The 15,947-nt window shown below is 33.2% G+C and overlaps 1 protein-coding gene across 3 annotated transcripts in view; it reads right to left on the minus strand.

Moving 5' to 3' along the window:
• Positions 1–9,863: 9,863 nt before the first annotated feature.
• The window catches only part of LOC136041932 (uncharacterized), a 50,728-nt gene continuing 44,644 nt past the window's right edge, over positions 9,864–15,947 (minus strand). For all 3 annotated transcript variants that reach the window (XM_065726735.1, XM_065726736.1, XM_065726737.1), the window contains exons 3-4: positions 13,945–15,406; positions 9,864–9,985 (exon numbers count right to left, since the gene is read on the minus strand). In XM_065726735.1, the coding sequence (XP_065582807.1) occupies positions 13,956–15,406 (1,451 nt within the window). In that variant the 3' untranslated portion in view covers positions 9,864–9,985; positions 13,945–13,955. The remainder of the gene's footprint in view (positions 9,986–13,944; positions 15,407–15,947) is intronic.

The raw sequence follows: 15,947 nt of genomic DNA on the forward strand, positions 1-15,947 counted from the left end.
AAATCATTTTGGATGTAAAATACAAGTTTACCTTTGTCAGCTGTCCTACGGTTAAGAGATGTCGATGTATAACTAGAAATATCAAAAAGTACCTGATTTTATCACTTAAAAACATTTCACAGATACCAATAATCGCAGGGCACGAATTCCTACATTAAAATTGAACATCGACAAACGAAGAATTCAGGCCCTGAATGTGTACAACCGATGATACATCTGGAGCCACAAAACCTCGACTCCTCTACAAACACGCTATCAATAATATTCTCCAAATTTTCATCAAAATTCACATTGGAGGCTTTACCAACCGCACCTTAATAGTTGCAGAAACGAATCTGATTTTGATACTTAAGATACTCATTGAAGTTTTAGATCAGGCTTTGAAATTTGCTTCTCTTTTTTACATTGTAAAATATTTGTCCATAATTATTTTTTAACAAATCAAAAATAAAGGTCAAAACAAAAATTCAAATCCTAAGAATGAAGCTGAAATTTTGGTACACACAGACTTGGCCGTAAATTCGATCAATCACATATTGAAGATGAAATATAATTAATTATCGGTTTTAATTTCTTTTAAAGATGAGCATGAATAGGCTCTTTCGTTGTCGCATATATTATCATCAGAACTTTCGACGAGCTGGAAAATATTATATATTGTCTTTAATCATAAAGAAACTAATCCTGCCTCCGGGTTAGAACATAGTGCCAATAGAGTGAAACCCAAAATTAGGTATAGTAAATCTTGGTCCATGTGTTGGTTGTTAAGTTCAACGCGTCTTCTGATAGTTGATGATTTTTGTAGCTAAGTCCCAAATGCTTACGATACAATTTTCAAAACCTTCGTATAGTCGACAGACTCAGGCCCATCTATTTCCAGTAAGGGTTACAATGTATATCTTGCTTCTACTGTTTTTGTAAATTTCTCTTGCGTGTGCCAGCTTGGAAGTGTAACGCAGTGATTAGTAACCGATATAACATACTAACCCGTGCATGGTTTTTCAGATAAGTTTTGTGAATTTAACCGAAAATAATCTGTTTGATAACTTTCAGTATTAGCGTCCATTTTTGGTTATTGCTTGAATATATTTGTAGATTTTTCATTTTATGCTTTTTTGTTCTTGTTGCAATTGCTACTCCGCTACGGAATAAAGTCGATTCATTTAAATTGAAGTGGATATGATTTCGGTGTCCAGTTTTTGCAGGTTATGGTAGCCAAATGGTCACTCTACTAATTTTCCGTTATAAATGTACCTGAATAGGATCGCTAATCGACTTTCCTAGCAACATCTTTTGTCCTGTCGGCACACATGGCGAAGTAATTAGCTGATTTTACATCTGAAATAATGTCTTAGTGCAAAGCATTTCCTATCAGTGGGATTGCGTTATTTGGGTACTGATGACTGTCATAGTGACCATATCAGTGCTGTATCCTGGTTTTCATTGCTTTTGGATATTTTCTTTACTAGTTCTTCGAAATTACCTCTGGTTACGGATGTTTTTGATCTGTAATTACCACTCAAAATAAGACCCTAGCGGCCAAGGTACCAATTACTGCTAAAATGTTTTTCTTGCACAGAACACCCCTTATAGTGCACCTCTTTTGATGCCTCTCCAGTCAGTCTGAAGTTAGACTTTGCTCACTTTCTTTCGCCGAGTGAGGTTTTAGATGGTTTTGTGCCACTTCGCCAAAATCATACAGCTTAAAATTTAAAATGTTTGTGTATTGAATCAGGGCATGGCTTAATTTTGCACTCAGTGTTAACTTAGCTCGATTTTTCACTGAGTCAGCACTTAGAAAGTTTCTTCATCGAATCAGGATTTGACTCTCCCTAAACAGTCAGGCCATTTTTTGCATCAAGTCAGGCTTAGCTGAATTTAATTAGTTTTTGCAACGGTTTATAACTATTCTCTCTATGTAACAAGCAAATCCATAATTCGGACTGAGGTTGCATTTGCACCAAGGTTGAAAATCGTAGCATTATTTTTAAGCAACAATAAAAGTGCTAGTTTTTGAATGTCACAATAAAGCGACATGAAAAGATTCGCGCTACCTATTGACAGTCAATTCATAGGTAGCGCACTTTGCATGCCTGATGTATTTTGTATTGCTAATGAGACATCATTTTAATTTTCCTCTTTACTGTTGAGAATGGCAGAGAGTCCAAGGGGAAATAACAAGAAACTTTTTCTGGGATGAAAATAACAATCGAGGATCACTATTGCCCATTTAAAAATAGGTTGTATAAATAGATGGAGCTACGCACTACTGATTTCAGTGCTAGTAATAAAGAGGCTTGAAATTAAAAATACCGGCGAAATATTTTTTCCATGCTTAAATTACAAATTAAATTGTATCAGTGGTATCCAGGGGGCGTCCCCCCTGAAGTACTGGGGGAGTTTTGGTTGTGACCGCTTGCTCTGGTTCAGGTTAAGACGAGAGTTATTTTTTGGTGATTGGTTTTAATAGCTGAGTTTTTAATAAGTTTTTAATTATTAAGACTGTTTCGTTTTGCATGCAAGTTTGAAACAAGGTTTCAGTTAGTTTGTGCGGTTCTGTTTGATTTTACTAGTGATGCATACCACAAAAAAGTATTTAATTAAGTTTAGGCTAATCAAGGGAATCTGTCTTACCAAAAGCCAACTTGGAGGCGAAAATCTTCATTTCATATTATTAAGGAGGGGAAATTTAAAATCTTAAACTTCATTAGGCTGTCGAAATGATACTTAAGGAATGTGCTGTCACAACGGGGATGAAAAGTAGAATATTCACTTCTTTTAACTGTCAAAAATTTGTTTTCGAGTCTTGCTAGGGCACTAAGGCAAATCAATTGATATCATTTCTTTTTTTGAATGTCTATTTTTTTTTTTGGGTTAGCTTTATTTGTGACCCAGGGTGGTTTCTACATCATTGTTCTTTTTTAGCGGATTTGTATAATAGAAAGTAAATGTACAAGAAGTGCAAAAATTATTAATTTAAATTTTGGCTTTTTGGGAGCAAATGGTGGCCACTTTACTGCCTATTTTCATCTAGTTAATGCTCTGCATTATGTGACATGCCACCTCCTCTGTTTATCCTAAAACATTATAGTAAAGGCCAAACTCTTTAAAACTTTAATAAAGGTTCGTATAAGTATTTACTTATAATTACTAGAACTAAGTATATGAGTTGAAATACTCCTTCAAAGGTCGGAATAATCATTTAAGAAGAATAGATTTAAGAAAACTTGTTTATAAAGGAGGGCAAATAATTATGTTTTTTTTTCTAGGTGGGATAGATGGATCTCTGGATTCTCAGTTTGAATCAGCGAAATGGCATTGATTTTTTTTCCAATATTTACTAATAAATTTTTTATAAAAAGTGGAAATTCACACAACTTGAGTTAACCATGGAAACAAAATGCAACTACAGTATTACTTCAGAATTTTTCACCTTCTCAATACCAGCCAGTGACATATATTTGTCCATAAAATTGTCTAAACTGCATAATATACCGCTGAGGATTTTTGTACTTATTTTGATACAAGCCATCGAATCATATTTCCACGATTAGCTGTTTATAAATCAAAATTTTTACAGGACAATTCTCTTACTTAATGCTAAATCTGAGTCAAATTTCAAATTTTTATTTTTGTGCTCAACAGACGTACCGAGATTTAAAATTCGATTTGAATATGTGAAAATCTCAACACTAAAAAAATTAATTAAAAATCTACCACAGCTTGAAAACCTGAGAATTTAAATCACCAATCTATATCTATCGAATACAGAAATAACCAACACATAATTATTTGTTTTTAAGGAGTATTTTGACTCATATACTTAGTTTGAAGCACATACCTACATGCACCTTTCTTTGAGTTAATATTTTTTTGAAAATTTTGGCCCAAAATTTTCAAAAAGCTTTAATGGATAAGGCACTATACTCCACTCAACAAAAAGAAATAAGAAGAAAAAACATAGAAGTAAACAAAACAACATAAAATCTCGGAACCTTTAAGCATAAAATAAATCAACATTTAAATGGTAATAATTAATATTTTTGTTTAATCACTGCTATTACATTTGACAAATGTTAATGTCAGTCCTAACTATTAGTTTATTCTAAATTTATAGTCCAAGACCCGTGAATAGAGGAGATGTTGTGTTAAATATATTGCTATTAAATGATGGCTGGAAGTGGAGGTTGGAGATGTGGCGGTCCTGGCCTCTCTTCTCCTTGGGGCACAATCTTGATTAGTGCCCCCCACCCACCTTTCAACCAATTATTTTCAAGTCCAGTTTTAAACAATTTTCATTTATCAACAGATTTTTACCAACTGCGCCCCCAGCTTCATTTTAATAAAGTTAAATTATAATCACTAGATTATTTATTTAAATTTTAGCACCCCTAAAATTTTGAAGCCAAGGGCAAGTGCCCCTCTGCTACCCCTCCCCCTAAAACTGCCTCTGCACATGAAACAATTTTCGTGCTATTTAGTTTCTTGACCACAAGGGCGTTGCCTTGGGGGGTAATGACGAATGAGAGACACCCGCAAACCAAAGTAATTTCATAGAAATGGTGGAGGAAATATCTAAAGGAGATAAAAAGTCAACGGCCAAATTACAGTGCTGTTATGGTCACTATTAGGTTAGGCAAAGTTAGGGTGTCACACTGAGAGGAAATATTTTGCACTAAGAGATTATTTCAGATGTAAAGTCAGCAAATTACTTCGCTATATTTGTCGACGAGACAAAAGATGTTGCTAAATCAATTAGCGATCCTTTTCAGGTACATTTGTAATGTAAAATTATTGGAGGGACCATTCGGCTACCATCACATGCAAAAAATAGACACCCAAAGCATATCCACCTCAATTTGAATGAGTGGACTTTATATCCCTTAGCGGAGTAATAAATGGAACGAGAACAAAAAACCATCGAATAAAAAATGCACAAAATATATATTCAAGCAAGGTTATCACCATCAAGATGACTAGTATAATTGATTTCTCAACCATATTTAATTTTTGAAAACTGTCAGAACCTCAAAAATTTAAATAATTTAAGAAATATGAAATAAACCCCCAGAAAAAAGATTGGACAATTAGTGAGATTGATTGAATTTATGGCCAGGGCTGTCTGCAGCAAAATTGTAACTGCTTTTTTGCTTTGAAACCCTGTTTTGGCTGCTATTTTGATTTTTTTTAAATAATTACTGACAAATATTTTACTAAATATTAAAAAATAGAGGCTTTATTTAAAATTTCAAACAGCGTCTGCTATATCAAAAGCAGATTTAAATGCAGATATTAAATATATCAAAAATCGTTTTTTAAATCCACTAGACTTGACTAAAATGAAGAATCTTTAGTTGAGACTTTGGATAAAAAAATTTGTAGAGTTCATCCTATATATGGTGAACTCGATATTTATCTCGCATTATTTCGAATCGATCATCTTTCATGTTGCATATCGTGAGTTATAGAGTGGCCACATGGGACACGTATCAAATTTGCGGGGTTTTGGCGATTCCTAAGGAATTTGCGCAATAATTTTCCAAATCGGCGAATTAGCGAAAAAAAAGTCTTGGAGCTTGAGAGCGTTATCCAGACTCGCTGGTGTTAGGCAGCCCACTCTATTTCCAGGATAAAGGTTAGATTAAAGTGTATTGTTGCTGTGCTAGCGTCAATCTCTGATATTCCTAATGTCGAGACAGCGTGTGAAGTAGACACACAACTGAGCATATTAACTTAGCTTCTTTTGCCTCAACACCGCGTATAATAGAAAAATTATCAGTAATTGTAAATTGTTTATCAGTGTAATCTCAGTCGGAAATTTTGCCAATTCATAAAGTAATTGGACTGATTTCTGGGATATACAACACACTCCAAAAGGCGAGAAATAATAACAAATAGAACAACTTAAACCAATTCAAATTCTTAGCTTTACTCATTATCCAGGAAAAAAACTCAAAAATCTAAAACCATTGTTTGAAGCAAAAAAAAAGTCAAGCAATTTCCATTCACCTCGAAGACTTTCTTTCATACCCAACAATCGGTAAACGTAATATCAGTCAGCCAGTTTAAACAGACTCCATTAAACTTTTATACTTCGAGGTAATAAACCGTTTGACGAATTTTTACTTTACTTAGCTCTATTGCTCTATTGACTTTAAATGACATTATTGTTCTGCCTATGAAAACTAAAAAAATATGTGCAAAGGCTTGATTGCCCGGAAGAGCTAACAACAACAAACCAAAAAGATTTAAAAATTCTCTTCTTAGCCAATAAAAAAAAAGCGTCAATTAAAATGAGAACATAATTATATTTAAAAAAATTTCCACAAAAGCAAAGTAAAATTAAGAGCTAAAGTAAACTAAAGATGGGCAGAAATAAAGTCAAATAATTTTTCGAGCGTAAAACTACCATAAATAACCAAAAATAAATAAATACAACAAAAACAAACATTCCATGGAAAGACGTTCAAGCTCAGATTTTTAAAGTGGAGAGGGTTGTGTGTTGTTTACAAGGGATTTGCGGTATCAATGACTATGCCATAGAATATCAACCTCTCTTAACCAGTTGCATCTCTAAAAAGGGATATTTCAAAAATGGACCTTTTCCGAGCTATCAAGATTTTATCCAACCTCCCAATTGCTTATTCTGTAGTGGTAAAACTGATGAAGCTAGTTGCTACCTTGCCAGTGACTACTGCCAAAAATCGACGATTCTTCTCGGCATTAGGACGTGAGAAGAGTTATCCACGATTGAGGACGGGAAATGACAGACTCCGTAATTACAATGTCATGGCCGTCAAAAATGAGGAGGTAAGCAGCAGGATTTTGACAGATTAGTTGACGATTTCTCCAAGCAACAAAGATACTATTGCTCTCTGTGTTAGATATATTCGCTCAATATTGTTACATTTTTTGGGTATTTCCTTTACAAAATTGAAGAAAAAACCGTTCCCCCCCCTCCCTAATTTTTCGCAAATAGCTTGACTCACCACGTGCATAAAAAAATAAAAATCAATATATATAAAAAAGAAACATTTATTTCGAACCTTTGACATTACCAAATTCCTGAAAAAGATCCCTTTTTAAGATGATTTTCAAATTATGGTGCCATTTTACAGTTGACGGAATGTAGGAACGGATTGCAAATTGACTTCAAGATATTATAGCTGTGTCGGGAGGAAGGAAATAAATTTAATACGAAATTTAGAAAAGAGGCCACAAACGAACTTATGTTAAGAATAAATGGTGTTACATTTAAAAATTTAAAGATTAAAAGATTGGTCTTTAACCATCTTTTGGGGTCAGGCGCTCTTTGTGACAATTTGTATAGGTCAAACCATTTATCATGTCGCTTAGCTTTATGGCGTTGCTTAGTAACTATAATAGTAATGAAGAGTAGGAAATGAGAATAAAGATATAAATCGTATATTCGTAAAATATATATTAAATATTAAATACTAGTTCTTTTGGGGGTGTAATAAGAAAAACAGAACGAAGAGATAGAAATGCATAGACGAAATTTAAAACGAGGGTCTTAAATATAGGCAATAAAGCCTTAACTTTTCCTTTTTGAAAATGAATAAGCACTGTTCCTTTTTAAAAATAGTGTTTTTATAAACAGTGTCAACTTTGACGAAATCTCAAAAATTTACTAATTCAAAATTTTACTTTTCATAATAACGTAGCGTATCTTTCCACTTTTTAAGTTCTATATATTTCGCTTTAGTTACAGAAATCACAATTTTATAATGAAAGTAAATTTCTGTACTTCCACAACCGCCATATATATTCATTACAAGATCGATATCTACCTCAATATTTTGGTGAATGTTCATAATGGCTAGTCCTGTCAGTTTGAAGCTCTTCGTTAGTATTTCCTCTTCTATTCATCTAGAAATATTCGATACTCGTTTTAAGCTATAACACTTTTATTTACCTTCATATGAATTTGATTTCTCCTTGTTGCAAGCTTCTTTACACAAAGAAAAATGTTCCCATTCGTTAAGGTGTTTGTTGTCTTCCCCAGCTTTTAGAATTAAATTTACTATACCTCTATAGATAATATACCTCTAAGAGGTAATAAACCTTTGCTTTTAGAATGAACTTTAATATAATCTAAAATGATACATGTCAAAAATGAGCTGTATTATTTTGAATTTGAAGTTTTGATAACAAAATTAATTTGTTTATTATTATGAAATCCAAATGTTTTGAAATCCATAGGTAAATAAATCTGATATTACTTAAGGAGTTTTGCTTTGACTGATTAGCACATCCTCCCCTCTAAATGGGGGACACTAGTATTTTTTTTTATCTATCATGCCAAAGTCTTATTTTTGCTTCCAGTTAAGTAAAATCACACAGTTTAAAATTTTGCTATTTTTTAACTTATTTTCGAATTTTCTTTAGTTTACGTTCTAGCTGAAACTAGACTGACCATTTTTTTTTTTTACAAATTCCTTGCCATCCTTTGAAAATTAGATTTTCCGGGGAACTTTTTTTTGATGGGGGAGAAAGGAAGGGGTTGCCTGGCAAGAACCTTGATTGCCATTTTTTCTTTCTTTTTATGCGACAGGTTCATAGTCTAAGGTTCTGGCAGTTCTTATTCATTTGATTTAATTCCCCTCTTTTTAAAAATAAGGATGGATACTATATATTTTTTTTATATCTCTGCTTTCTCCATATAGCTCAGACAAAACCTCTTGGAATATTTTTTTTTTTTTAACTTTTTTTTTTACTGTACATTCTGGTTGAATGTATAGTAAATTTTCATTCTTTTTTTTAAAGTAAGTCAATTAATATTTTCGGAGGGGAGGGACCAGGAGCATTTGTTTGTGTTGTCTGGGGGGTATCTTGGTAAGAATTTTACAAGCTATTTTAGGGATAAGAAAATCAGATGTTGGTTTTTAAAAACTTACCGGGCATGGAGGTGGTTTTTTGGTGGATTTAAAAAATGAAATTATATACCGTCTTGCAATATTATATTCTAGGACTGGACTTACCCAAAACATTTTTATCAGTGAAAGAAGAGAAGATTTAATCTTCGGTTTCTCTCAATCAGTTAGTGCCCCCCCCCCTCTTAAATAATTTTTTATGTCATCGAATAGTATCAAGTTATTAAATATCTTAAAAATTTTAATCAGAAAATATTACTTTCATATGCCAGAAAATTACAAAAAGCTGGGAACTTATTTTGACCTCTTTTGCTTTACTGTTTAGCATGCATACAAGACTGTCTTATCCAAAAGGCTGATACAGACTGCAGCCCAAGGGCCGTCAAACGTGAGGGACACACACATAGTCATTAAGTAATTTGTTTTTACAAATGAGTAAGATGTTTTCAAGTTTTGTCCACTAAATGCCTTGTTTAGCATAAAATGAGGATCTTAATTCAGCAAGAGAGCCCAAAAATTTAAAATTCAATAGAAAACATGGCTTCAAGTTAACCCCTTTTATAAGCCATTTCAACCTGGAGCCCCTTATATATCTACTTAATTATTTTGGGAAGTCCTACTGCATTTAAGGGGGTCCTAATCTGAAGTTGCTTTTATGTTTATCTTATTATATTTGAAAAACCTACTCCATTTACAAGGATCAATATCTCTTACCCTGGGGGCTCCACATTGCCTTAATCGGGCCCTGATTGGACACATCCTCTTATGAACTTACCAGCATAAATTGAGAGAAACAAAGACAAGCTCTGTCAAGGGTTTTCTGTTACAAACTCCCCCGATGGCTATTGAAAAATAAGTGGGTATGGATCATTGCTTTATCTATACCAAATCTTGTGTTGCCTTAGAACCGCCTAATTTAGCCAGTAGCTAGGCCTACAGACTGAAAAATATAGAACTAGTAAAAAACTATTTAAATGATATAGGACTATATTATACTCTTGAATAAAGTTATCAAAAAGCGCAGTTTATATCCAGCGCATTGACTATCCAATTCTGGGCTGGTTCTCATCTCTTCTGTCGCCTACGAAATTCTGCCTGTAAAAACAAGAAAAATCAAATTTTGAAAGCAGTAGTAAAGGCAGAGTAACCACAGACGCGGCAAGGAATTTTTCACAGGGACGGCTATGGGGAGGGGTACAGTATCTCAAGTTTCACTCCTGACAAGCCTAGAATTTTGATCCTGGGGGGGGGGTCCTCTTTGAAGCTTTGTCTTGGTCCTTTCTCCGGGTTAGGCCACCCTGAATACTGTGTATCTCAAAATTTTCTTCTTTTTTTCGAATTCTAAAAACTTCTGATTCTAAAATTGAAAACCATGGATGCAAAATGCTAATTCCGGTAGCATAGGAAAAAAAAAAAAAAACTATGTTGATGGCATGAAAGTAAATAATTTCATGGCCTAGGAAAAACGAAAAAAGTAATTTTGATGGCTCTGCAGTAAATATACTTATAGTTGCAGATGAACCAGCAAATTTAAAGCAAAATATTTGGTAGGAGGGAGAAGGTCTCTTCAAAAAATTGATGCTCAATTCATCTCAAATCTTGAACAGAATGGGATCCATTATTACTCAAAAATGTTTAAATCTTGAGAACTTCAGGTTACATTCTTGGGGTGGGGGGATCCTGTGATGAACCTTTTTTTAGTTAGACGAGCTTTGAAGACTTTAGTGCTTGCTGGATTTGTGAGAATTAATGACTTGATGCTTTAATAAGGGAGGGGGTATTAGGAGACTTTAAAGAAAATTTACTCCTCTTTCTTCACTAGCCTAGAAGAGACTCTGCAATCAGTATCACTTGTAATATTTTTTGTTCTGGCAAGTTTAGAAAATCTGAAGAAAAATTTTATGGGAAACTGTGTTTCAACTTCTTTCCTGGGTTAGAAGAATCCCATATACTCAATAGATAAAATTATTTTAGAGTTCTGATATCTTGTAGTTCTTGATCCTTGGGAAGGAGGGTGGAAGTAGTGCCTCCAGGACTGTTTGTCCTGTATTCTGTCAATGTTAATAAATTCAGTTCTCCTAGCCTATTACTTTGTTTTCATTTGGTGTTTCACGGATATAACAGAAAAACGTTATTCAATCGATGAATAAGAGAGAAAACATTTACTTTTATCGTAGCACGGAAAAAAAAGATTTTCATTTTGATGATTCATTTGGTGTTTTGTCATATGAAAATGGACTCGACAAGAAGGTAACCTTATGCCAGTTATATTATTTGTATAGCTAATATTATTTTATTTACTTTCCGAGGGTACTAGAATTAACAAGCTGTATCCTTTTTATTTAAATAAGTTAGAATCAGAATCTACTTTAACAGCGGAATCAAGAAGCTGCTTCCCTGGTATTATACCCCAAAAAGAAACAACCCGACACCGATGAGGCTTACTAGTTTGACCTTTGGTGATTTCGTTCAGACTGAATGCACTAGGACAATTTTGATACGTTACATCAGATATGACCAAGCCTCACTACAGGTGGAGCCACATTTTAATAATAATAATAGAAATATAAACATTATAATAATTATAATAGAAATATAGGGAGGGGGTTACGTGGGAATATATTTTCATGGAGGAATTAATCATGCGGAAAGAGGATTTCCATGAAGGGGGCAAAGGATTTTATAGTGTTAATAAAAAAAAAAACAGTGAGAGAATAAATAAAAAGAAGTTTTTTCATCTGGTAGTAAGGAGCAGCATTAAAACTTAAAACGAACAGAAATTGTTACGTATATAAGGGGGTTCGTCTCCTCCTCAATACCTCGATCTTTGCGCTAAAGTATTTTTAGTAATTTCAAGTATTTGTTCTACGGCCTTTGTGATTCATGGGTCATCCTTAGGGAATTGGGACAAAATTCAAGCTTTAGTGCAAAGAGCTAGGTATTGACGAGGGGAAGAACTCTCTCATATATGTAATAAAAACATACAAATATAGAAGTTCGTTCGGTAAGTTAATTCGTAAGTTAAGTATATTTATTTCTAATAAAAACGTTCGTAGAAAATAAAAAGTTCTAGTTGCATTTTTAGGTAACCGAAAATTGGAGGGCAACTAGGCCTCCTCCGCCATCCCCCTTTTTTCATCAAAATCGTCCGATCAAAATTATGAGAAAGCCATTTAGCCCAAAAAAATTAATATGCGAATTTCCTTTTAATATATCATGTGCGGTGAGCCAATATCAAAACATACATTAATTCAAAAACGTTCAGACATTAGATGAAAAAAGACAAGTTTTTTCAACTGAAAGTAAGGAGCGACATTAAAGCTGAAAACGAACAGAAATTATTCTATATGTGAAAGGGGCTGTCCCCACCTTAACGTCCCCCTCTTTACGCTAAAGTTTAACTCTTGTCACAGTTCTACTTTTTAAAATAATAAAAACCTTTTGCGGAAAGAGCGAGGCATTGAGGTGGGGAAAACCATTTTCATATACGGAATAATTTCTGTTTGTTTTAAGTTTTAATGTCGCTCCTTACTTTCAGTTGAAAAAACTTGTTTTTGTATTTAATGTGTTCTCAGAACACATTGGCTATACATGAAGTTTGACACAAAAAAACAAAAAACAAAAAAAAACAACAGAAATTTAAAAGTTTAGTTAAAAAAATTTAAATAAGTATTTTAAATAAATTCTAAGCAAGGTTTATCAATTTAAAAAGAAGAACAATGAAACGAGGGTGATTTTCAGCCAGTGGAAAAAAGCGGAGCGAAAAGACAAAAACAGATATTTCGGCTAAGACATCCGCCAAGCCTTCCTAGGTGCTCAAAAGAAAAAAAAACTTTCGAAACAAACATTAACAAAGCAGAAGAAACAGCGAAAAAAAATGAGCAAAAACCGACCCAGAACGAATGAAAGAATATTCGCAAATTAGAGCAGGCAAGAGATTTTTGTTTTAAATTTTTAGAGAATAGATTTTTTTTTGTGTGTGTTTTTTTATTCATTTTTTTTTTTCACAGGCTGAAAATTCTGTTAGTTTTCTAGTTTTTTCTGTTTTTTTTTTTTTTAAATTCTATTTTCTTATATTTTCTCAATTTTGATCATGTTATATGGCCATCACTGTACATTTAAATTGTATACGGATAGAATATCTAAATATACCGTTAGTATATAATAAAAGTGGGAATTTTGTAATTTTTTATTTCTGTATTCAAACAATACACCGTAATTAAAGTACACCAGTCAACAGGCTTTGATTTCTAGAATTGATCTTTAGCTATATATTTAGAAAATAGCTTATTGTTCTGTAGTACCTTTTAGTCTAATGGTATAACTATATAAAAGCAAATAATGAAAAAAGAAAAAAAAACTTGTAAATTTACTTTAATTAATTTAATTAAAGTTGATGATTTAAAGTCGGGCCCATTAGATCCAAGTCTATCTGGGCATCACTATATATTTAACATATTTATGGATAGACTATCTAAATATGCTATTAGAATTAAATAGTGCGAATTTTACAGTTTTTTTTTATTTCTGTGTTTAAGCACTACTCCGTAAAACGCAATTAATTTACGCCAAGCAATGGATCTTAATTTCTGAAATTGGATTTTCAGTACGAATATTAAAAAAAAATCTGTTTGTCAGTACCTTTGAGTTTGGAGATAATAATATATAAAAGTAAATAATAATAAAAAAAAACGCTTGGAAAATTTATTCTAGTTAATTTAGTCATAGTCAATAAGTTAAAATCGAATCTCATAAATTTCCGTTTATTTAGCCCTGGCTATATATTTAATGTATCTATGCTTAGAATATTTAAATATGCTATTAAAATAAAATAAAATGCAAATTTTACTGTTTTTTTTTATATTTCTGTGCTTAAGCCCAGCACCGTAAAAGACAATTAATTTACACCAGCTAGTGGGCTTTAATTTCTAGAATTGGATTTTCAGTACGAATACTGAAAAAAATTGTTTGACGGTACCTTTTAGTCTAATGACATAAACACATAAAAATAATTAATAAGAAAGATAAAATTAAACACCTGAAAAATCACTTGCCTTGCGATCACCCTATGAAAAGTAATTGCATCTGAGGCTTTTTTGATTTAAGTTTTGAATTTTTCTTTATCTTGTTACTCTTTCTTACAGTAGTAGCTTCATTGCTTGATCTAGTATGATGATTATCACTATTTGACGATTTCTGATGATCAGAGTTGGTCGAAGCTATAGAATAGTTAGGCTCATCAAGGGGACCAGAATCGTTGTAACTGGTCTCTGAGCGTTCTTCCAGAATTCTTTTACTCAAATCAGAAAAATACAAATGCTTGCTGTTCTGACGATCATAATCTTTGTAAGAACTAAGCGCGTTGATATAGTCTTGAAATAGCACCGGTTTATCCGTTCGTGTTTCATTTTCAGAATCAGACGATAAATTGGCCTGAATATAAGGCAGTGTGGTGTTATACATGACTGGAGAAATCTTATCATGGTTTACAGTATTTTTAAATCCTGGAATGTTTGAAAAGATATGCTTTGTAGCAAGGCTGTGTGTCTTCACATTTTCTATTTCTTTTGCTTCCTCTTGGAAATCAAAACTATCGGAATATTTGAAATTGTACATATTGACTGTCGGAGGAGACCCCTTTTGCGGTTCTATATTCTCTGACAAGGTAAAATAGTCCAACTCATCAGAAATGAGAGGTGGATGATGTGCAGAAGGTTTATTGGAGTGTGGAGAATACTCGTGTAAATTTTCTCTTAAATTTGGTTCTTCTTTTTCCCACTTTGGTGAGGAAGCCGGAATTTTGGCTGATAAATTCAGCAATTTTGAATACGGACCAGAAATGTATGAATTTATATCATCTTTTGCACTGTGATTCGAGTCGAGAAAATCACGTCTTTTATTCTGATTCATATTTTCAAGATGAAGGTATTTTGGTAGTTCTGGGAGATTTTCAGTTTTTATGCCCGTCGCTCTATTCTTATTAGAAAACAGCTCCAGATATTCATTTGCTTTAATGCGTTTCCTTATTGAGTCGAAATCCTTAGCCCAGTCAATTTGTTGATTTGAGTTTAGCTGCTGAATATTTGGAGCCTTTTCAAAAATTTTTGAATAAACACTGCTTGGAATTCTACTATCACTATTTGACTGTAGAAAAAATGGACTATCTTTTTTATCAGAGTTATATTTGGAAAATGTTGGGGGTTTAGCTTCTAACTCTGAGATTGTCCGTCTAAAGCTCAAATTTTCTTCTTCAGACATTGTTTGGGGAAGCTCATTTTCGCCCAATGGGTACTTTACAAAAGGCTTATCAGCAATCTCATGTTCCCTGTGCTCATGAATGTTCAGAAAATTTTTGAGTTCTTCTTGTTTTTCTTTTGCAAGCTTGACCTTGATTGGTGGTAAGGGAGACATTCTTTCTGCGTATGTGTCATGCAGCTTGGAGATAGCTATAGGTGGTGCCACGGTTTTCGCTTCTATTATAGCACCAGCATTGCCAACTTTCTTTTTAGCGCCTGAAATAAAATAAATTGGAAAGTCAAATTCTTATTTTTCACATGTACTTAGATATGTTTTAAGTCTTGGATATGTAACTAAAGCTTAATAATTTGGCTTTTACATCACGCACGCTGTTTGAAAATGATATCAATTAAAAGACAAAATAAGATTGAGCTATTACTGCTGGGTGAAACTATCTTGGAATAGTATATCTTGGTTCTGGCTGCATATTGTGGTCGAAACATGGTCACATTTTTAGGTTCGTAACTTTCATAGCAAAAGGCTAGTATTTAAAATCCAATTTCAATAATTAATATTGTTAGTAATAAACAAGCTTAGTTTCATGTCGGTAGTTTCCATTAATTTTCATGTCACAGAACACTATATCGGAAAAAAGACTTGCCCCCCCCACTAAAAGTTAATTTAGTTATCAACTGTTGGACCTCAATACTGTCCTACAATACAATGGGATGGGGCCATGTGACATTCTTTCTCCCTTGAAAAAGCCCTCCCTAGTGCTTTGCCGACAGAGAAGAGGACCAATCGGTTAAATAAATC

Source organism: Artemia franciscana, unplaced genomic scaffold, assembly GCF_032884065.1.
Source record: "Artemia franciscana unplaced genomic scaffold, ASM3288406v1 PGA_scaffold_50, whole genome shotgun sequence".
In the NCBI taxonomy this organism is placed as follows: Eukaryota; Metazoa; Arthropoda; class Branchiopoda; order Anostraca; family Artemiidae; genus Artemia; species Artemia franciscana.